Source organism: Eutrema salsugineum, unplaced genomic scaffold, assembly GCF_000478725.1.
Source record: "Eutrema salsugineum unplaced genomic scaffold, Eutsalg1_0 scaffold_5, whole genome shotgun sequence".
In the NCBI taxonomy this organism is placed as follows: Eukaryota; Viridiplantae; Streptophyta; class Magnoliopsida; order Brassicales; family Brassicaceae; genus Eutrema; species Eutrema salsugineum.
Window position 1 is genome coordinate 14,186,355 of NW_006256612.1, and position 14,454 is coordinate 14,200,808.

At 36.8% G+C, this 14,454-nt stretch overlaps 3 protein-coding genes across 5 annotated transcripts; all 3 read left to right on the forward strand.

Annotated features, from left to right (window-relative positions):
* Positions 1-2,728: 2,728 nt before the first annotated feature.
* On the forward strand, positions 2,729-5,650 carry LOC18994367 (zinc finger CCCH domain-containing protein 3). Of its 2 annotated transcripts, XM_006418009.2 has the most exons (8): positions 2,729-3,008; positions 3,117-3,173; positions 3,455-3,618; positions 3,723-3,779; positions 4,082-4,198; positions 4,285-4,554; positions 4,640-4,885; positions 5,058-5,411. In XM_006418009.2, the coding sequence occupies exons 3-8, from the start codon at positions 3,469-3,471 to the stop codon at positions 5,367-5,369; spliced, it is 1,152 nt and encodes a 383-aa protein (XP_006418072.1). In that variant the 5' UTR covers positions 2,729-3,008; positions 3,117-3,173; positions 3,455-3,468; the 3' UTR covers positions 5,370-5,411. The 2 variants fall into 2 exon arrangements, with proteins under 2 accessions (XP_006418072.1, XP_024009087.1); XM_024153319.1 differs by having other exon boundaries at positions 2,729-3,173; positions 5,058-5,650.
* A 208-nt stretch (positions 5,651-5,858) lies between these two features.
* Positions 5,859-7,930, forward strand: LOC18994368. 2 transcript variants are annotated; one of them, XR_002897952.1, is made up of 6 exons: positions 5,859-6,160; positions 6,321-6,393; positions 6,894-6,958; positions 7,214-7,323; positions 7,414-7,790; positions 7,830-7,930. XR_002897952.1 is itself a non-coding variant. In XM_006418010.2 (5 exons), exons 1-5 carry the CDS (start codon positions 6,044-6,046, stop codon positions 7,634-7,636), a joined length of 588 nt encoding a protein of 195 aa, XP_006418073.1. In that variant the 5' UTR covers positions 5,859-6,043; the 3' UTR covers positions 7,637-7,930. The 2 variants fall into 2 exon arrangements, 1 of the variants encoding a protein (XP_006418073.1); XM_006418010.2 differs by having other exon boundaries at positions 7,414-7,930.
* A 485-nt stretch (positions 7,931-8,415) lies between these two features.
* LOC18994369 (protein disulfide-isomerase like 2-2) lies at positions 8,416-11,362 on the forward strand. Its single transcript, XM_006418011.2, has 9 exons — positions 8,416-8,576; positions 8,851-9,009; positions 9,100-9,213; positions 9,317-9,492; positions 9,592-9,691; positions 9,934-10,110; positions 10,210-10,355; positions 10,754-10,900; positions 11,017-11,362. The coding sequence occupies exons 1-9, from the start codon at positions 8,445-8,447 to the stop codon at positions 11,168-11,170; spliced, it is 1,305 nt and encodes a 434-aa protein (XP_006418074.1). The 5' UTR covers positions 8,416-8,444; the 3' UTR covers positions 11,171-11,362.
* Positions 11,363-14,454: the final 3,092 nt, after the last annotated feature.

Consider the following 14,454-nt stretch of genomic DNA (forward strand, 5'->3'; position numbering starts at 1 on the left):
GGTTGGAGATGCTCTAAAGTTGTATTCTCGTTTTTTTAAAGTTCAATTATTTGGTTATGATAATAACAACAAATACATATACACAATTTCAAAAGCATTCATGTTTCTCGATAAAATATACCGATTCCGAAGTTGCGTATTAAAATACAAAAATGATGATTGAGAAAGAACAATTCAAGAATACCGTTCACGCACTCTGTCTCACTCTTCAATTGAAATTATTGGAGATGTTATAACTTATAAGTCTCCGATGGATTTTGGTAAAATTTCATCAATTATTGTCGTTTATCAAAGAAGTTAATTTTCCATGCATGATCCATTTATCCATGATAAAAATCGTGACTGCTTCTCTTGTCTCTGGCCCCACATTTCTATCCCTATTGTTGGTCCACTGATCATTCTATATATGTCTGATTTTTAGTTCAGAATATGTAGCCGTTTGAACATTTATGGACTAATTGTTTAAATCACTACAGTTCACTTAAAAATTTTGATGGTAATTTATCATTGACATTTACATTATACCAAAAAAAGGAAATATATCAACGACAGTACTAGCATTAATAACAAAATTAATCTTCTTAAGTATCTTCGAAAAAAATATAGTTGTACATTTCATTTTTCAAGTATTGGAACATGCTCGTGTGTGTCACTGTTGTCATATTGAATGAGTTGTGCCATTTAGGTTGCCCAAATTTGACCGAAAGAGATGTTTGAATTTCCTCACCAAAAAAAACGGCACACAGAATTTCTTTCGTACAAGAAAATACGTTAACAACACAAATTTTATTCAGTTTGGTTTTGGTTTAAATCGACTTAAGATTTGTAACTCAAATGTCTTGGCATTCTTTTGTTTGTTGGTTTATAAAAAATGTCATAGCATTTGCAGTCTTCGCAAATAAGAATACTAAACAAAGTCGAGTCTTTGATGGTTCGATCTGCAAAAAAAAGGAAAAAGAAAAAGACAAAGAAAAAAGAACATGTTTTAGTTTTAGAACATCAAGGCATAAAAATGGAAAAGTAATAAAAAAGGCATTTTAGTTTAGAAAGCCCAATTATTGGACCTCAGACGCAATAAGTCAACATCCATATCAGAAGAGGTGATGAGTTTACAAAACAGATCCGGCATTATCCGAGGCCCAACTGTTAGAGGCTTGGACCAACTGAGCAAAAGGAGTTTGATCAAAAAGGTTACTCATCAACTGAATTCTCTCATATGGACAAACTTTCAACATTGTTTTTTATATTCAAGATCAACATTTGTTGTTTACTTCCATTGTGCCATCAAGAAAATATTTTTTAATTTGAGAATGTCGTTTAATGTTTATTAGTACATAATTTTCCGTATAATACACAATATCTTACGGCTGACTCGATATTACACATACAAAAGTCTCTAGTTTCACTAATACATGTCTGTAAAACTCGAAAAGTCCATTTTCACATAAGGCAGAATGAAAAACCTTTTCAATGTGTCGAAACTCGAAATCGAATCAAGCGAGATCTATACTACATGCAACAAAAGAGTGCATGAGGCGGAAACTTGAAGTCATAGGAAGCTCATAAAGAGGAGAGTCAGCAAAAGAAATATTTATATTTTGTTTTTCCTTTTTTGCTCTTTTGATGAGTAAGGGAAAACAAAAAAAAAAGCCGAATCATTTACTTTTTTGTTTATGCTGACGTGTAAAAAAGTCTTTGGAACGGTCAAACCGGTGGAACAGAAAAGCGTCAAACTCACGAAAAACAACATAGTAAACAGGTGGTCATCACAGCAGAGGATTACAACCTCGTAAGGTAACGTGGCGGAATATTGACGTCTCAAGATCACAGCTCTTACGCTGCTCCACTGACCACCGAATCGCAACTTCCTCCTTCTTCTTTCTGACACTTTCTAATTACTCCTTTTTCTACCTGTGGGTCCCCAACCACTCTAATATACTGCGAAGCAAAAGATTTCTTGTGCCAGAAGAATTACTTTACTCTGACTATTTTGCCCCTATTTGTTTCTGTAAATGAAGAACGAGACTTTTTAAGACATTTTCGCTAGATGGCTACGGCTTGGTTGGTCCCCGAAGCATACACCTTTATCTTATTATTTTGTTTGCTATTTAATTCTAAAATCCCACTTTCAAATTTTATTCTTCTTTTTCTACTATTATTATATTATTATTTTCATCCACTTGGATTTTTTTTAACCATTTTCTATTTAAATAATTTAATTCAAATACACTGATTATTTATTAAGACATTGATTAAATGATAAGGTATAAGATATTTTGTAATATAAATTAATAAATATACAATAAAATTTTGAATATATCTAGTAATGATAATGTCTGATTGCCATTAAAAAGTAGATTCAAATTATTATGATAGTATTAAGATTGTCAGACAAAATTGTAATTTAAGATTTTCATTAAGCACATAAAGGAAAAATGTAAATGGCAATCATATGAGTACGCAAAAATCGAGTCATTACAAAACCGATGGTTACAAACAGCACAGAAGCAGCGAGGTCCCACGTAAGCTCGGAACGATGGCTCACATCGAACCGTCACGTTGAAGATATCAGTTTAGGGGTAAGATTGTCATTTACAGTACATGCAGAATTTATTAACCCGTACACGAGGGGGGCAAAAGACACTCTTAATTAATTTTCTTTAATATTTACTTATTCATTCAAAATCTTTAATTTTTTTCTCTCTTTTCACATTTGATAACACAGACATCGGAGGAGAGAAAAGGGCAAAAACAAATAGAAAAAAGAAGATCCGAAAATTTCCTCTGAATTTTCTCACACTCTCTGGGCAAAGGAAAAGAAGAGAAAAAAGGAAGAAAATCCAAATCACTCGGGAATATTTTACCATAGATTTGGATCTGTTCTGATGAGAAATATCTCAGTGGAAAATTAAAATTGAAGACTGTTAAAGCTTTTATTTTTTTTCTTTCTTTCTTTCTACCTCTGTTCTTCATTGACATTTTCTCTTCTCACCCAGAGATAATAAAAAGTGAGGATAGCAATCTGTTTCTTTTACATGGTCATTACTCTTTATCTTTGATTCCCACCTTTCTGTTTGATCATCGTCTTCATTGTTCTTACATGCGACCCATGTCAGACACTCAGCTTGTTCAGAGCTCTACTGGGTCGATTCGATCTTCTGGTAAAATCGAAGGCAAGTTTGTAAATCTCGATAGATCCACATGATCGGGTTTGGTTTTGCCGTAATGCGTTTGAATATCTTATTGGGTTTTTTTTCTACTTTTGATCATTCGTTCACTGTGATTTTACCATTTGCACTCGGTTTGAAATTTTTGTAGCATTTCGGAATTTGATCTTCTTTAAGATTCATACGAGTTTCGTGTTTACGTTTCTGATGTTTTTCATATCTAGTGATCCGAGTTTAGACATTATAAATAATCATGTTATGTTTGTGTTTTTGTGTATGATCTTAAGATGCCTTTAAGAAGATGAAAGTAAATGAAAACGGAATGGCGCAATCGAATCCGACTCTGTATCCAGATCGTCCCGGTGAAAGAGATTGCCAGTTCTATCTAAGAACTGGTCTGTGTGGCTATGGAAGCAGTTGCCGTTACAATCATCCCACTCATCTTCCACAGGTGAGAGAGATGATAATTATCTATTTGGTTGAGTCTAAATTGGAAAATCTTCCTCTTGCTTTAGTATTTGGCTCATGGCTTACTCCTTTTGAACATCTTAATAGGGTGTTATGTATTACAATGAGGAGCTCCCGGAGAGAATTGGACAGCCGGATTGTGAGGTGAACTTCCCTTTTTTTTCTCTTTAATCATCTCAAATCTGCTTAATTCGATTGATTCCTGTTGTGTCACTATAGAGACTAGAGAGTAGAACGATATTTTGTTCATTGTGATGCGTTTGAGTTAAGCTTGTTCATTTAGCAAAATGTAACAGAACTTATTCTAGTTTGTAACTTTTTTTAAGAGGTAACAAGATTCTACGATGAATCACAGAACATATATATTCCTCATGTCTGATAGATGAAACCGTATTGTTTACTTTCTTGAAAAATGTTTTCCAAACAACTTCCTCTTCTTGTTGCAGTATTTTCTGAAGACAGGAGCTTGTAAGTATGGCTCAACTTGTAAATATCACCACCCAAAAGACAGGAATGGTGCAGAACCTGTGTTGTTCAATGTTCTCAGTTTACCTATGCGTCAGGTAATCTCATCGCGGTTACTATATTCCTCTTCTTTTTACTTTCTTTCTTATTGAACGTGGAAGATTTATTTGAGTTTCTTCTCCAGGGTGAGAAGCCGTGTCCATATTACCTGCGAACGGGAACGTGCAGATTCGGAGTTGCTTGCAAATTCCACCATCCTCAACCTGATAATGGACATTCTACTGCATACGGAATGTCTAGTTTTCCTTCTTCAGGTTTACATTATGCTGGTGGACTGACAATGATGCCTACATATGGAACTTTGCCTCGTCCGCAAGTTCCTCAGTCCTATGTTCCCGTCATGGTTTCACCCTCTCAAGGCCTTTTGCCTCCTCAAAGCTGGGCCACTTACATGGTAAGTCTAAACAGAAGGTACCAATAATGTCTAGGTTCTGCTTTTAACAAATTTGACTTCCCTTACATGTCATGTGATTTTGCAGGCTGCATCTAACTCCATGTATAATGTGAAGAACCAACCTTTTTACTCCGGTTCTAGTGCATCAATGCCCATGGCTGTGACATTGAATGGTGGTTTGCCTGAAAGATCTGAACAACCAGAATGTCGGTTTTTTATGAATACCGGGACATGTAAATATGGAGACGATTGCAAATACAATCATCCCGGAGCAAGGATTTCACCACCACCACCAAATCTTATAAACTCTTTTATTCTTCCAATGAGACCTGTAAGTTTCTTGCTCTCTTTCGTAGCTCAAGTTCTGATTTTTGTAAACTGAAAGAAGAGCTTTGGTTTGCAAAAAGATACGGTCTTGATTTGGTTTCTACATAATACTATATGTATACAAATGACAATTTTGAACCATTCAATGAGCCACTGTTCTGCTTTTCGCTGTCCAGGGACAACCAACTTGTGGTAACTTCAAGTCTTATGGATTCTGCAAGTTTGGGCCAAACTGCAAATTCGACCACTCAATGCAGCCATACCCGGGCTTGACAATGCCTTCTTCTCTGCCTGCTCCTAATGCTTCACGTGTGTCAACCCATCAGAAGATCTCACCATCACCAAGCCGCTCTAATTCAAAGTCTCTGTCTAATAAGAAACCCGATATGAAGAAGGAAAGCTCAGACGCTGAGAAACCAGGCGATGGTTCTGCACAGTTAAGTAACTCAGAAGTTCAGGATTTGTCTGAGCATTCGTCATCGCCATGATCCTGATTTATGATCACATCATCGAGAATCATTAGCAATCTCCCCACTCAGGCTTCTAAAGATCTCAATGATCTCTCTCTGCCTTTTTTTTGTGAAGTTTTGATGAAGCAGGGGAAGGGGATGTGCAAGTGTTACTCGTTTTTTGGGTCTTTTTTGGAGATGGGTCAATGGCCATGGCTGAAAACTATATAGGACGAAACCAGTGATGTCACAACTCTCTTTTCTGTTTTTGACTCTGTTAATAAATTTTACATGGGACTAAAAACAGAGCATTTGTGACACTCCCTTCGAGCTTTTCATCAAGGATATTCTAACTTCTAAGTATAGAAGACTGCTGCTATTAATTAAGAAAATGACAATTGACAAACCCTTTACTCATTAAAAAAAAATACTAGAAAAATTTCAGATATTTGATTAAACTTCTTTATTAACAGAATAAAAAAATTTACTTTTTAATTTTAATTATGGAACCCTTAATAATTTTCATTTGAACATTTCGAATTAAAGAGTTGAAAAGGTTTGTTTTTAGAGAAATTTAGGCTTTTGGCCGGAGAAAAATCTGGGTGAAGCTTGGTCCTTTGCGTGACGAGAATCGCCCCCGACGCAAAACCAGATTACTCAATCTACTCTGCTGAGTCGACTCACTCCGAGTCTCTTCACCACCATCAGGGACCATGAATCGGCTGAGAGGCCGAGGGACATCGATTCTGGGTTACGCAGTTGTGCCTCAGCTGAAGAAAAAAGCCCAAAATTCATTGGTCGCTATCCACGATTCCTATCTCTCCACCAAGGTGATCGATCTCTCTTCTATATAAGATTTTGTTTTGATCGAACAAAATTGTCAAATTTTAAAGAATTGGGTTTAGGGAATTTGATTGTTCATCAGGGTTTTCGTTAAATCTTTTTCTATGCTGTATCATCTGCTTGATGGGATTCGTCATCATTTCTTAGGACTTGTTCGAGAGGCACAGGGTCGTGTTTACAGTTGGAACCTCTATAGCATCAGTTGCTACGGCTTGTATTGGTAATCTCGAATCCTCGCATTTGTAGAGAATCTATATGCAATCGTTAAATCTATTTGGATGTTTATGTTCCTGGATTAGATTGGTTTCAACGCTTAATTCGCTTGTGTAGAGTGTTAGCCGGAAATATTGTGATTGGGAGGAATTTATCTGTTAGGGTGAATCATGAATTCTATTCTCTGATATCTGTGAGGCGATTTTCTCTGATTGATATTAAAAGTTTCCAAGTGTTTGGAGATCTTGTTTACAATTCTGTGATAATGATAGCTCATCTGCTAATAACTTTTCATTTGCATGAAGTTCAGGACTTTGAACTTTGTACATGATTTTCTGGGTCCTCCCTTCTTTTTTTTCTGCCATGATGTAAAATAAGTTAGAAACCGAAGTTCTTGTGTACTCGCGAGAGTTGCAAAAGTATCTTATTGATATTTTGTTTCTGTTTATACCAAGTTGACTTTGTGACTGAGAGTTGCCACCCATTGGATGATGAATCATTGTACAGGTTATTCATTACGCCATTACAATGAAACCAGAATCAATCAGAGGCTGGAGTCGATTGAGAATGCGGTTAGTGTCTATGATCAAGAAACTATCAAGAGTTATTATTTATCGCATGTTTGAAGTCGTTTTTGGAGTGTCCCTCAGTGGCCAAGTTACATTGCACATAATAAATATCTCTGTATTACGTTGATGCACTGGATCTAGGTGCTTGCGTATTTGGAGTCATATAGCTGCTCTTCTGTTGTACATTTACGATCACTAGTCATCTCTGTTATTGTGTCTCAGTTTGTCACTTGAAAGTTTTGCTTTTGCTCACGGCAGATGAAAAACACACATGAGTTGGAACGAGGAGAACTAAAGAAGCTCGTTGATCCAGTGGGTTCCAGGTTCGCTTCAACAATTGCCACGGCTGGAACCACATTGATCCTCGGGTTTGTTTCCACAAAGACGGTTAGGTTATCAAAGCTAGATGTGGGTTTTTTTCATTGACATTTTTGTTCGTCTCTGTTATATGTATTCAGGTATGGATTGGGTTGGCGAGGCGGGGTATGGTATGCAAACAGGAAGTTTAGAAGGGAACAAATGAGATTGGCTGGGCAGTTAAAACCGAGAGAATGGAAGTTGTTAGGCAGAATCAAACAACACAGAGCTTGGCCTACGACAAAGTTCCTCAGACGACCATTCCCAAGGCAGAACAAAACAACAGAAAGTGCTTTGAAAACACCAGAAGAGAGTGCGGGTTGAAAGATTCGAAAACCTGTTTTGTTCACAGTGGAGTAACAATTCAAAGCAATAGCTGATCGAAACATGTTTCGATTGATTATTTTTTTTACTCTCTGTCGAATCTTGACATTGATCTAAGTGTACACATCGGTGTTGTCATGAAGCCAAAGGCTCTTCTGTCTTTGTTCCTTGTTTTTTTTTTTTTTTTGCCGTCTCTGTCTTTGTTCCTTGTTAGTGAGGATTGTATATGTAATTTTCAATTTTTAAACCAGAAATAATGTGTATTTTAATCATATATAATCATTATTATTTTGTCGACAAAAAAATCATTATTTTAATAAAAAATTAAAATTGTAACATGTATTTTTTTTTGTTCAACACACGTATCTTGTTTAATATAAGAGCATGTTCAATGCAGATGCTTAGGAAGAGTGCTTAGATAATTTAAAAAAAAAATTAAATTATAAAAATAGAATAATTTGAGCATTGATACTTAAATAAGAGTTGTAAGCAGCGATGCTTAACAAATACTAACAGACATATGTTATAAAATAAAGATGATTTTAAATTTAATAATTAAATAATATTTAAGCACCCTTTTTAGAGTTGCTGAACATGGTCTAAGCTAATAATACAAGAAACTTGGATAGTAAAATTAACAGGAATGATTTTTATTACGAGAGGAGAGCGTGCTGACGTGTAATATTATCATTGGTGCTTACACGTAACTCCACGTAGGCCGTGTTTTTTAGTTCTTCTATTTCGCAGAGCCTTTCCTTTTTTTTTTTGTTGTTGTTGTTGTGGGAACAAAAGGAACAAGTGTTATGTAATGGAAAGAAAAATGTACAAATCACTGTTAACGTTGCTAACGATTCTGTCTGTGCTGTTCGATATAGGCAATGCTCTCTACGGATCTTCTTCACCTGTATTGCAGCTCACCCCTTCTAATTTCAAGTCTAAGGTATAGTATGGCCGAATCCACCATTGCTTCTCTGCTTTTATTTTTCCCCTTCACTTTATTGTATCTTACTGTATAGATTCGGCTTAACATTGTTGACATACATTTCTCATGGTATCTCTAATTTAGTATATGTCACTGTCTGTGTTGTATCCTTTCGGAAGGCAAATTTAGGATCAGATAGTTGATTTTTGCTGTTTGTAGCATTTAGTGATATATCGTAGGTGTTTAAATTTTTTTTTAAGCTAAAAGGTATCTACTTGCAAATGGTTGGCAGGTTCTCAATTCAAATGGTGTCGTTTTGGTAGAGTTCTTTGCACCATGGTGTGGTCATTGTCAATCCTTAACTCCAACTTGGGAGAAGGTTGCTACTACTTTGAAAGGTGTTGCTACTGTCGCCGCCATTGATGCTGATGCCCACAAGTCCGTCTCTCAGGTTTGTCTTGTTTTAACTCACCCTCCATGCTTCATTTCTCTCTTTTTTTTTTTTTTCTGCATCCTTGGTGATTAATATGTTTTCTTATAGGATTATGGTGTCAGAGGTTTCCCAACCATTAAAGTGTTTGTTCCCGGGAAGCCTCCAATTGATTACCAAGGAGCAAGGGACGCCAAAGCCATTTCTCAATTTGCTATCAAGCAGGTTTGCCTCATATCCTTGCTCGTTCTTGATTACAGAGTAATTTTCTTCCTAAGGAAATGATCTGATTATATTTAAAAATATCTTACTTTTTTTTTCTTCACAGATAAAGGGGCTGTTAAAAGATCGTTTGGATGGTAAAACAGCTGGCACAAAAACTGGAGGAGGATCCAGTGAGAAGAAATCCGAGCCTAGTGCCTCCGTGGAACTCAACTCTAGCAATTTTGACGAGTTGGTCATTGAAAGCAAAGAACTTTGGATTGTGGAGTTTTTTGCTCCTTGGTAAGTAGTGCATATTGACTCTTGAACTCTTCACAATACCTTTTATCTTCCTCGGGATATCTGGAGCTGAAAACCTTCGTCTTTTGATTCTTCTCCAAGGTGTGGACATTGCAAAAAGCTAGCTCCTGAGTGGAAAAAGGCTGCAAACAAGTTGAAGGGGAAGGTCAAACTAGGTCATGTCAATTGCGATGCTGACAAGGTAATCACTACAAAAAAGTTAAATTTGATATATCTCTCACTACTCTGACAAAAAAAGCAGTTAGATTGAAGTACTGGCTATCAGCTTAATCGTTGCCATGCTACTTGATTTTTCCTATAGCACGTTAGCCATTTGCTTTAGAGCAGAATCCACATAAGCTGGCACATTATCTGTTTCTTATAACCAAATACTTGTCTTCATTTTGTCCCCGACAAGTTCTGACAAAGTATTACATACTGCAGTCGATACAGAGCAGATTCAAAGTGCAAGGATTTCCTACTATCTTGGTCTTTGGTGCAGACAAAAGCAGCCCAGTACCTTATGAGGGAGCTAGATCTGCATCAGCCATAGAATCTTTTGCTCTGGAACAGCTAGAATCCAATGCTGGACCTGTTGAAGTAACTGAACTAACTGGCCCGGTACTGTTCACATCTGTAACAATTTCCCTACATATTGTCTTCAGATGGTACTTGTCTCGAACTCAAGCCATTGACACTCGTTGTGTGCTGATTGAGTAGGATGTCATGGAAGAGAAGTGTGGTCCTGCTGCTATTTGCTTTGTTTCTTTCTTACCTGATATTCTGGACTCAAAAGCTGAAGGAAGGAACAAGTATCTAGAGATGTTATTATCAGTTGCAGAGAAGTTTAAGAGGGACCCTTACAGGTAAAAGCTATGAACACCATCTATTCTATTTTTGTTACTATCATAATGTTCCAGCCCTCAGTTTCGCTGTTTTTGATGCATTCAAACGGCATGGAGAAACTGAACAAAAGTTTGAGTTTTTCTACTGTTGTAAGGCTAAATCCCAAATGATGTTGATGAATAGTGCTACATAAACTAGTTCTGGGGAATTATCTCCTGGAAAATGGAATTAGAGATAGATGGAAGGTGATGTCCTGCGATCATGGGATGTAAATCACCTTGAATTTGAATCTTTCTAGTCGACAGATTTTCATGGTTTAAGATTGGAATAGAAGTGGCAGGACTTTTGCTTCTACAGCATCTGAACATGGTTATTCTTCTTCCGTGATTTCTTTTCCTGATTTTGACTGTGTTTGCAGCTTTGTGTGGGTTGCTGCTGGGAAGCAGCCTGATTTGGAGAAGCGTGTTGGTGTTGGAGGATATGGTTATCCAGCAATGGTAGCCTTGAACGCAAAGAAAGGAGCCTATGCTCCACTTAAAAGCGGTTTTGAGGTTAAACACCTTAAGTAAGTTTGTTTTTCTCTCTTATCTTTTTTGCTTTTAAATAAAGTACAAAACCAACAGTCCATGCGTTTTTTGGTAGCGAGCTGAAAACGGGTCTTATTCTCTTTTGTGTTATCAGAGAATTCGTGGAGGAAGCTAAGAGAGGAGGAAAAGGAAATTTGCCAATAGACGGGACAATGGAGATAGTGAAGACAGAAGCTTGGGATGGTAAAGACGGAGAGGTGGTTGATGCAGATGAGTTCTCTCTTGAAGAACTCATGGCAGATGATTGATGATACTGCTGCCTCCACTGAGTCAACAGACGAGTTTTGAACAACTAGTATGGTTTTGGTTTCTTGAAGGACTGTTAAAATGCCACACAAGATTTCAGAGTTAGAAATTCACTTTTGGATATAATATAGATACAAAAACTTTTGTGTGAATGTTTCAGCTCTCTCAAGTATATCGTAACTTTTACTGATTTATTAGACATCTAGCCAATTGATTGGATTTATAGCAGGTCTATCCAACAAGCTGCCGTTTAACCGAAAAAATGGCGGACCAATGAACTACTTTAACCGACTTCTAGACAGTAGTAATTACAACGATTACTTAGTTCATATAGAAAGTAGCATACACAGTTTAGTCAAAACATAAAATACAAAAGTAATATACAAAGCTTTGTTCTAGTTGAGTCCCTGGTCCGAATACCAGACCAGAACTGACACTAACAATTGTAAAGCTACAACAACTTGCTTTTCCAAGGCGTAGATCTTGGTAGACTCAAACGTGACGTGATCGAAGCTGTTGGGATGAATCCAAGTAGGCTACATCGCTGCAAACTGCGATTTCAGAGTTACGTTTGAGCAGATGATATCCGCATTCTGAAGTGTGAATCCTCGGATTATAGGCAAAAGGAATCCCTTTCCTAGATGGTCGTCTGCATATGGCACAAACACCATTTGTATTACAGTCCACACTATTGGCTACAAGATGGGAACAAGATAAATGAAAAGAATGAATGAAATCTTTCTGATTCAAACATATGAATGCATGAAAACGCTTGAGATGGTGATTCTTGCCAAAGTATCTAAAATACACTGGTTCACACAAGACGAGGCTATGAGACCCATTTGTATCAATTCTAGTGAAGTTGGTACACGCAGGCTTCCCCTTCATCTTGTTATCGTCACCACTAGAATTTACTTGAAGTCTCTTAATTGGAAGACTTTATGCTCTGTATCAAGAGGCGTAATGTGGCTTTACCTCTGCTAGGCTGTACAAGTCTCTACAAAGCAACGTGCTTTTCCCTGCATAAGTTTCAGATTTAGACAGAGACTTATGTTATAGTATAAGGGCTTTAGACATGAACAAATCATCTTAGGATTGTTAAAATGATTGACCTGAGCCACTGAGACCTAATCTAAGCTATCACCGAAACTCATAGAAACTAAACCACCAAGAAATAGCATCCAATCTGCAAAGAAACGTTCATTAACATGACCAGTCTTCTTGAAATTTCCCAAAGATATAAACAAGGAGGAGACGCTAATTTTCCATACAATCTACCTTTGAAGCTTATCAGAATCCAATGGAACAGAATAATATTGAGATTATGTTTCAATTCTACACTGATATATTCGAGCTTGCCGCTTGCATTCACAATCGAGACGCAATCATCCTCTGTTTAATCCAAATCTTAAGAGCCGGATTATTTCATCATTATAAAAAATATATATACATATAAATGGAAAAAATAAAAACCAAAACGGCATCAGATAACAAGCAAAACGCAAGCATTAAAAAACGATGTTAATAAGTGGAGCTAGCAACATGTCTACTATTTGCTCAAAATAAACATCAAAACGACAATCTCATACAAAATAAAACGCAACCTACTCGCTCACTTTTAAATTTTGGCCAAAATAGAGCAAAATTGATGGACTAACGCGCGCAACGCGCACCTGCTGCGAGTGGGTATTAATTTCTTTGTTTTTTTTTTGGTCAAACTGATATTTTTTTCTTTTGTCGTGGTCAAAATGATGTTAATTCCTTATTTCATTTCTATGTCCCCAAACGATATGTTACACAAAAAAACAAAAATTTAGAAAGAAGATTGAAGATCAATATACCTGGATTGTAAATAACCGAAATGTGATTCCTTGATAGCATCAGCCTGTTTTGACCAATTACTCGTGAAGATTTTGACAGACTTGGATTTCGAGGCTGTCTAAGAGCTGCAGCAAAGCACAAGAAGAAGAAGAAACCAGAATCCGTTATCAAGCACACAATGACACCAATCAACGGAATTATTAGGTGCTTTCGCCTTCTGAGGAAGACTACCCAATTGGTAAAAGCAGCCCAGAGTAGCAATCTATTATAAAAATCCTTCCTTTTTTTTTTTAGTTTAAGTTGAACATGGAACAATAGCTATGGCATTGTTAGCAAACAATTGTTGTGAATATGATGAAAACGTAGGCATACCTTTATTGCAGATCCTTTTATTGGTACACTAAAGGGTTCTTAAAATCTCTAAACACCACGTAGCGTACGTCTTCTCCCGTTGACTAATACAAGTAGCAAAACATTCAATTCAAGAATCATCTACTACTGGTTAACTAGTACAGAATATTACAGCAAGCATTGTGTCATTTCAAGACTTACCATACCAATGAGATGCATGCCACTGGTATTACTTGGTCTGCTTCTAGAACATTGATTACTAGGTCTGCGTCAACATTAGCTCTGGACCTGTTGAAGTTACTGAACTAACTGGCCCGGTACTGTTCACATCTGTAACTATTTCCCTAAATATTGCTTTCAGATGGTACTTGTCTCGAACACTCGTTGTGTGCTGATTGAATGGATGTCAGGGAAGAGAAGTGTGGTCCTGCTGCTATTTGCTTTATTTCTTTCTTACCTGATATTCTGGACTCAAAAGCTGAAGGAAGGAACAAGTATCTAAAGATGTTATTATCAGTTGCAGAGAAGTTTAAGAGGGACCCGTACAAGTAAAAGCTATGAACACCATCTATTCTATTTTTGTTACTATCATAATGTTCCAGCCCTCAGTTTCTCTGTTTTTGATGCATTCAAACGGCATGGAGAAACTGAACAAAAGTTTGAGTTTTTTTTCTACTGTTTTAAGGCTAAATCCCAAATGCTGTTGATGAATAGTGCTACATAAACTAGATTTTGGGAATTATTTGTTGGAATATGGAATTAGAGATAGATGGAAGGTGATGTCCTGCGCTTGTGGGATGTAAATCACATTGAATTTGAATCTTTCTAGTCGACAGATTTTTATGGTTTAAGATTGTAATACAAGTGGCAAGACTTTTGCTTCTACAGCAGCTGAACATGGTTGTTCTTCTTCCGTGATTTCTTTTCCTGATTTTGACTGTGTTTGCAGCTTTGTGTGGGTTGCTGCTGGGAAGCAACCTGATTTGGAGAAGCGTGTTGGTGTTGGAGGAATATGGTTATCCAGCAATGGTAGCCTTGAACGCAAAGAAAGGAGCCTATGCTCTACTTAAAAAAGGACCAATGCATTACCTTACCGACTTTTAGACAATAGTAA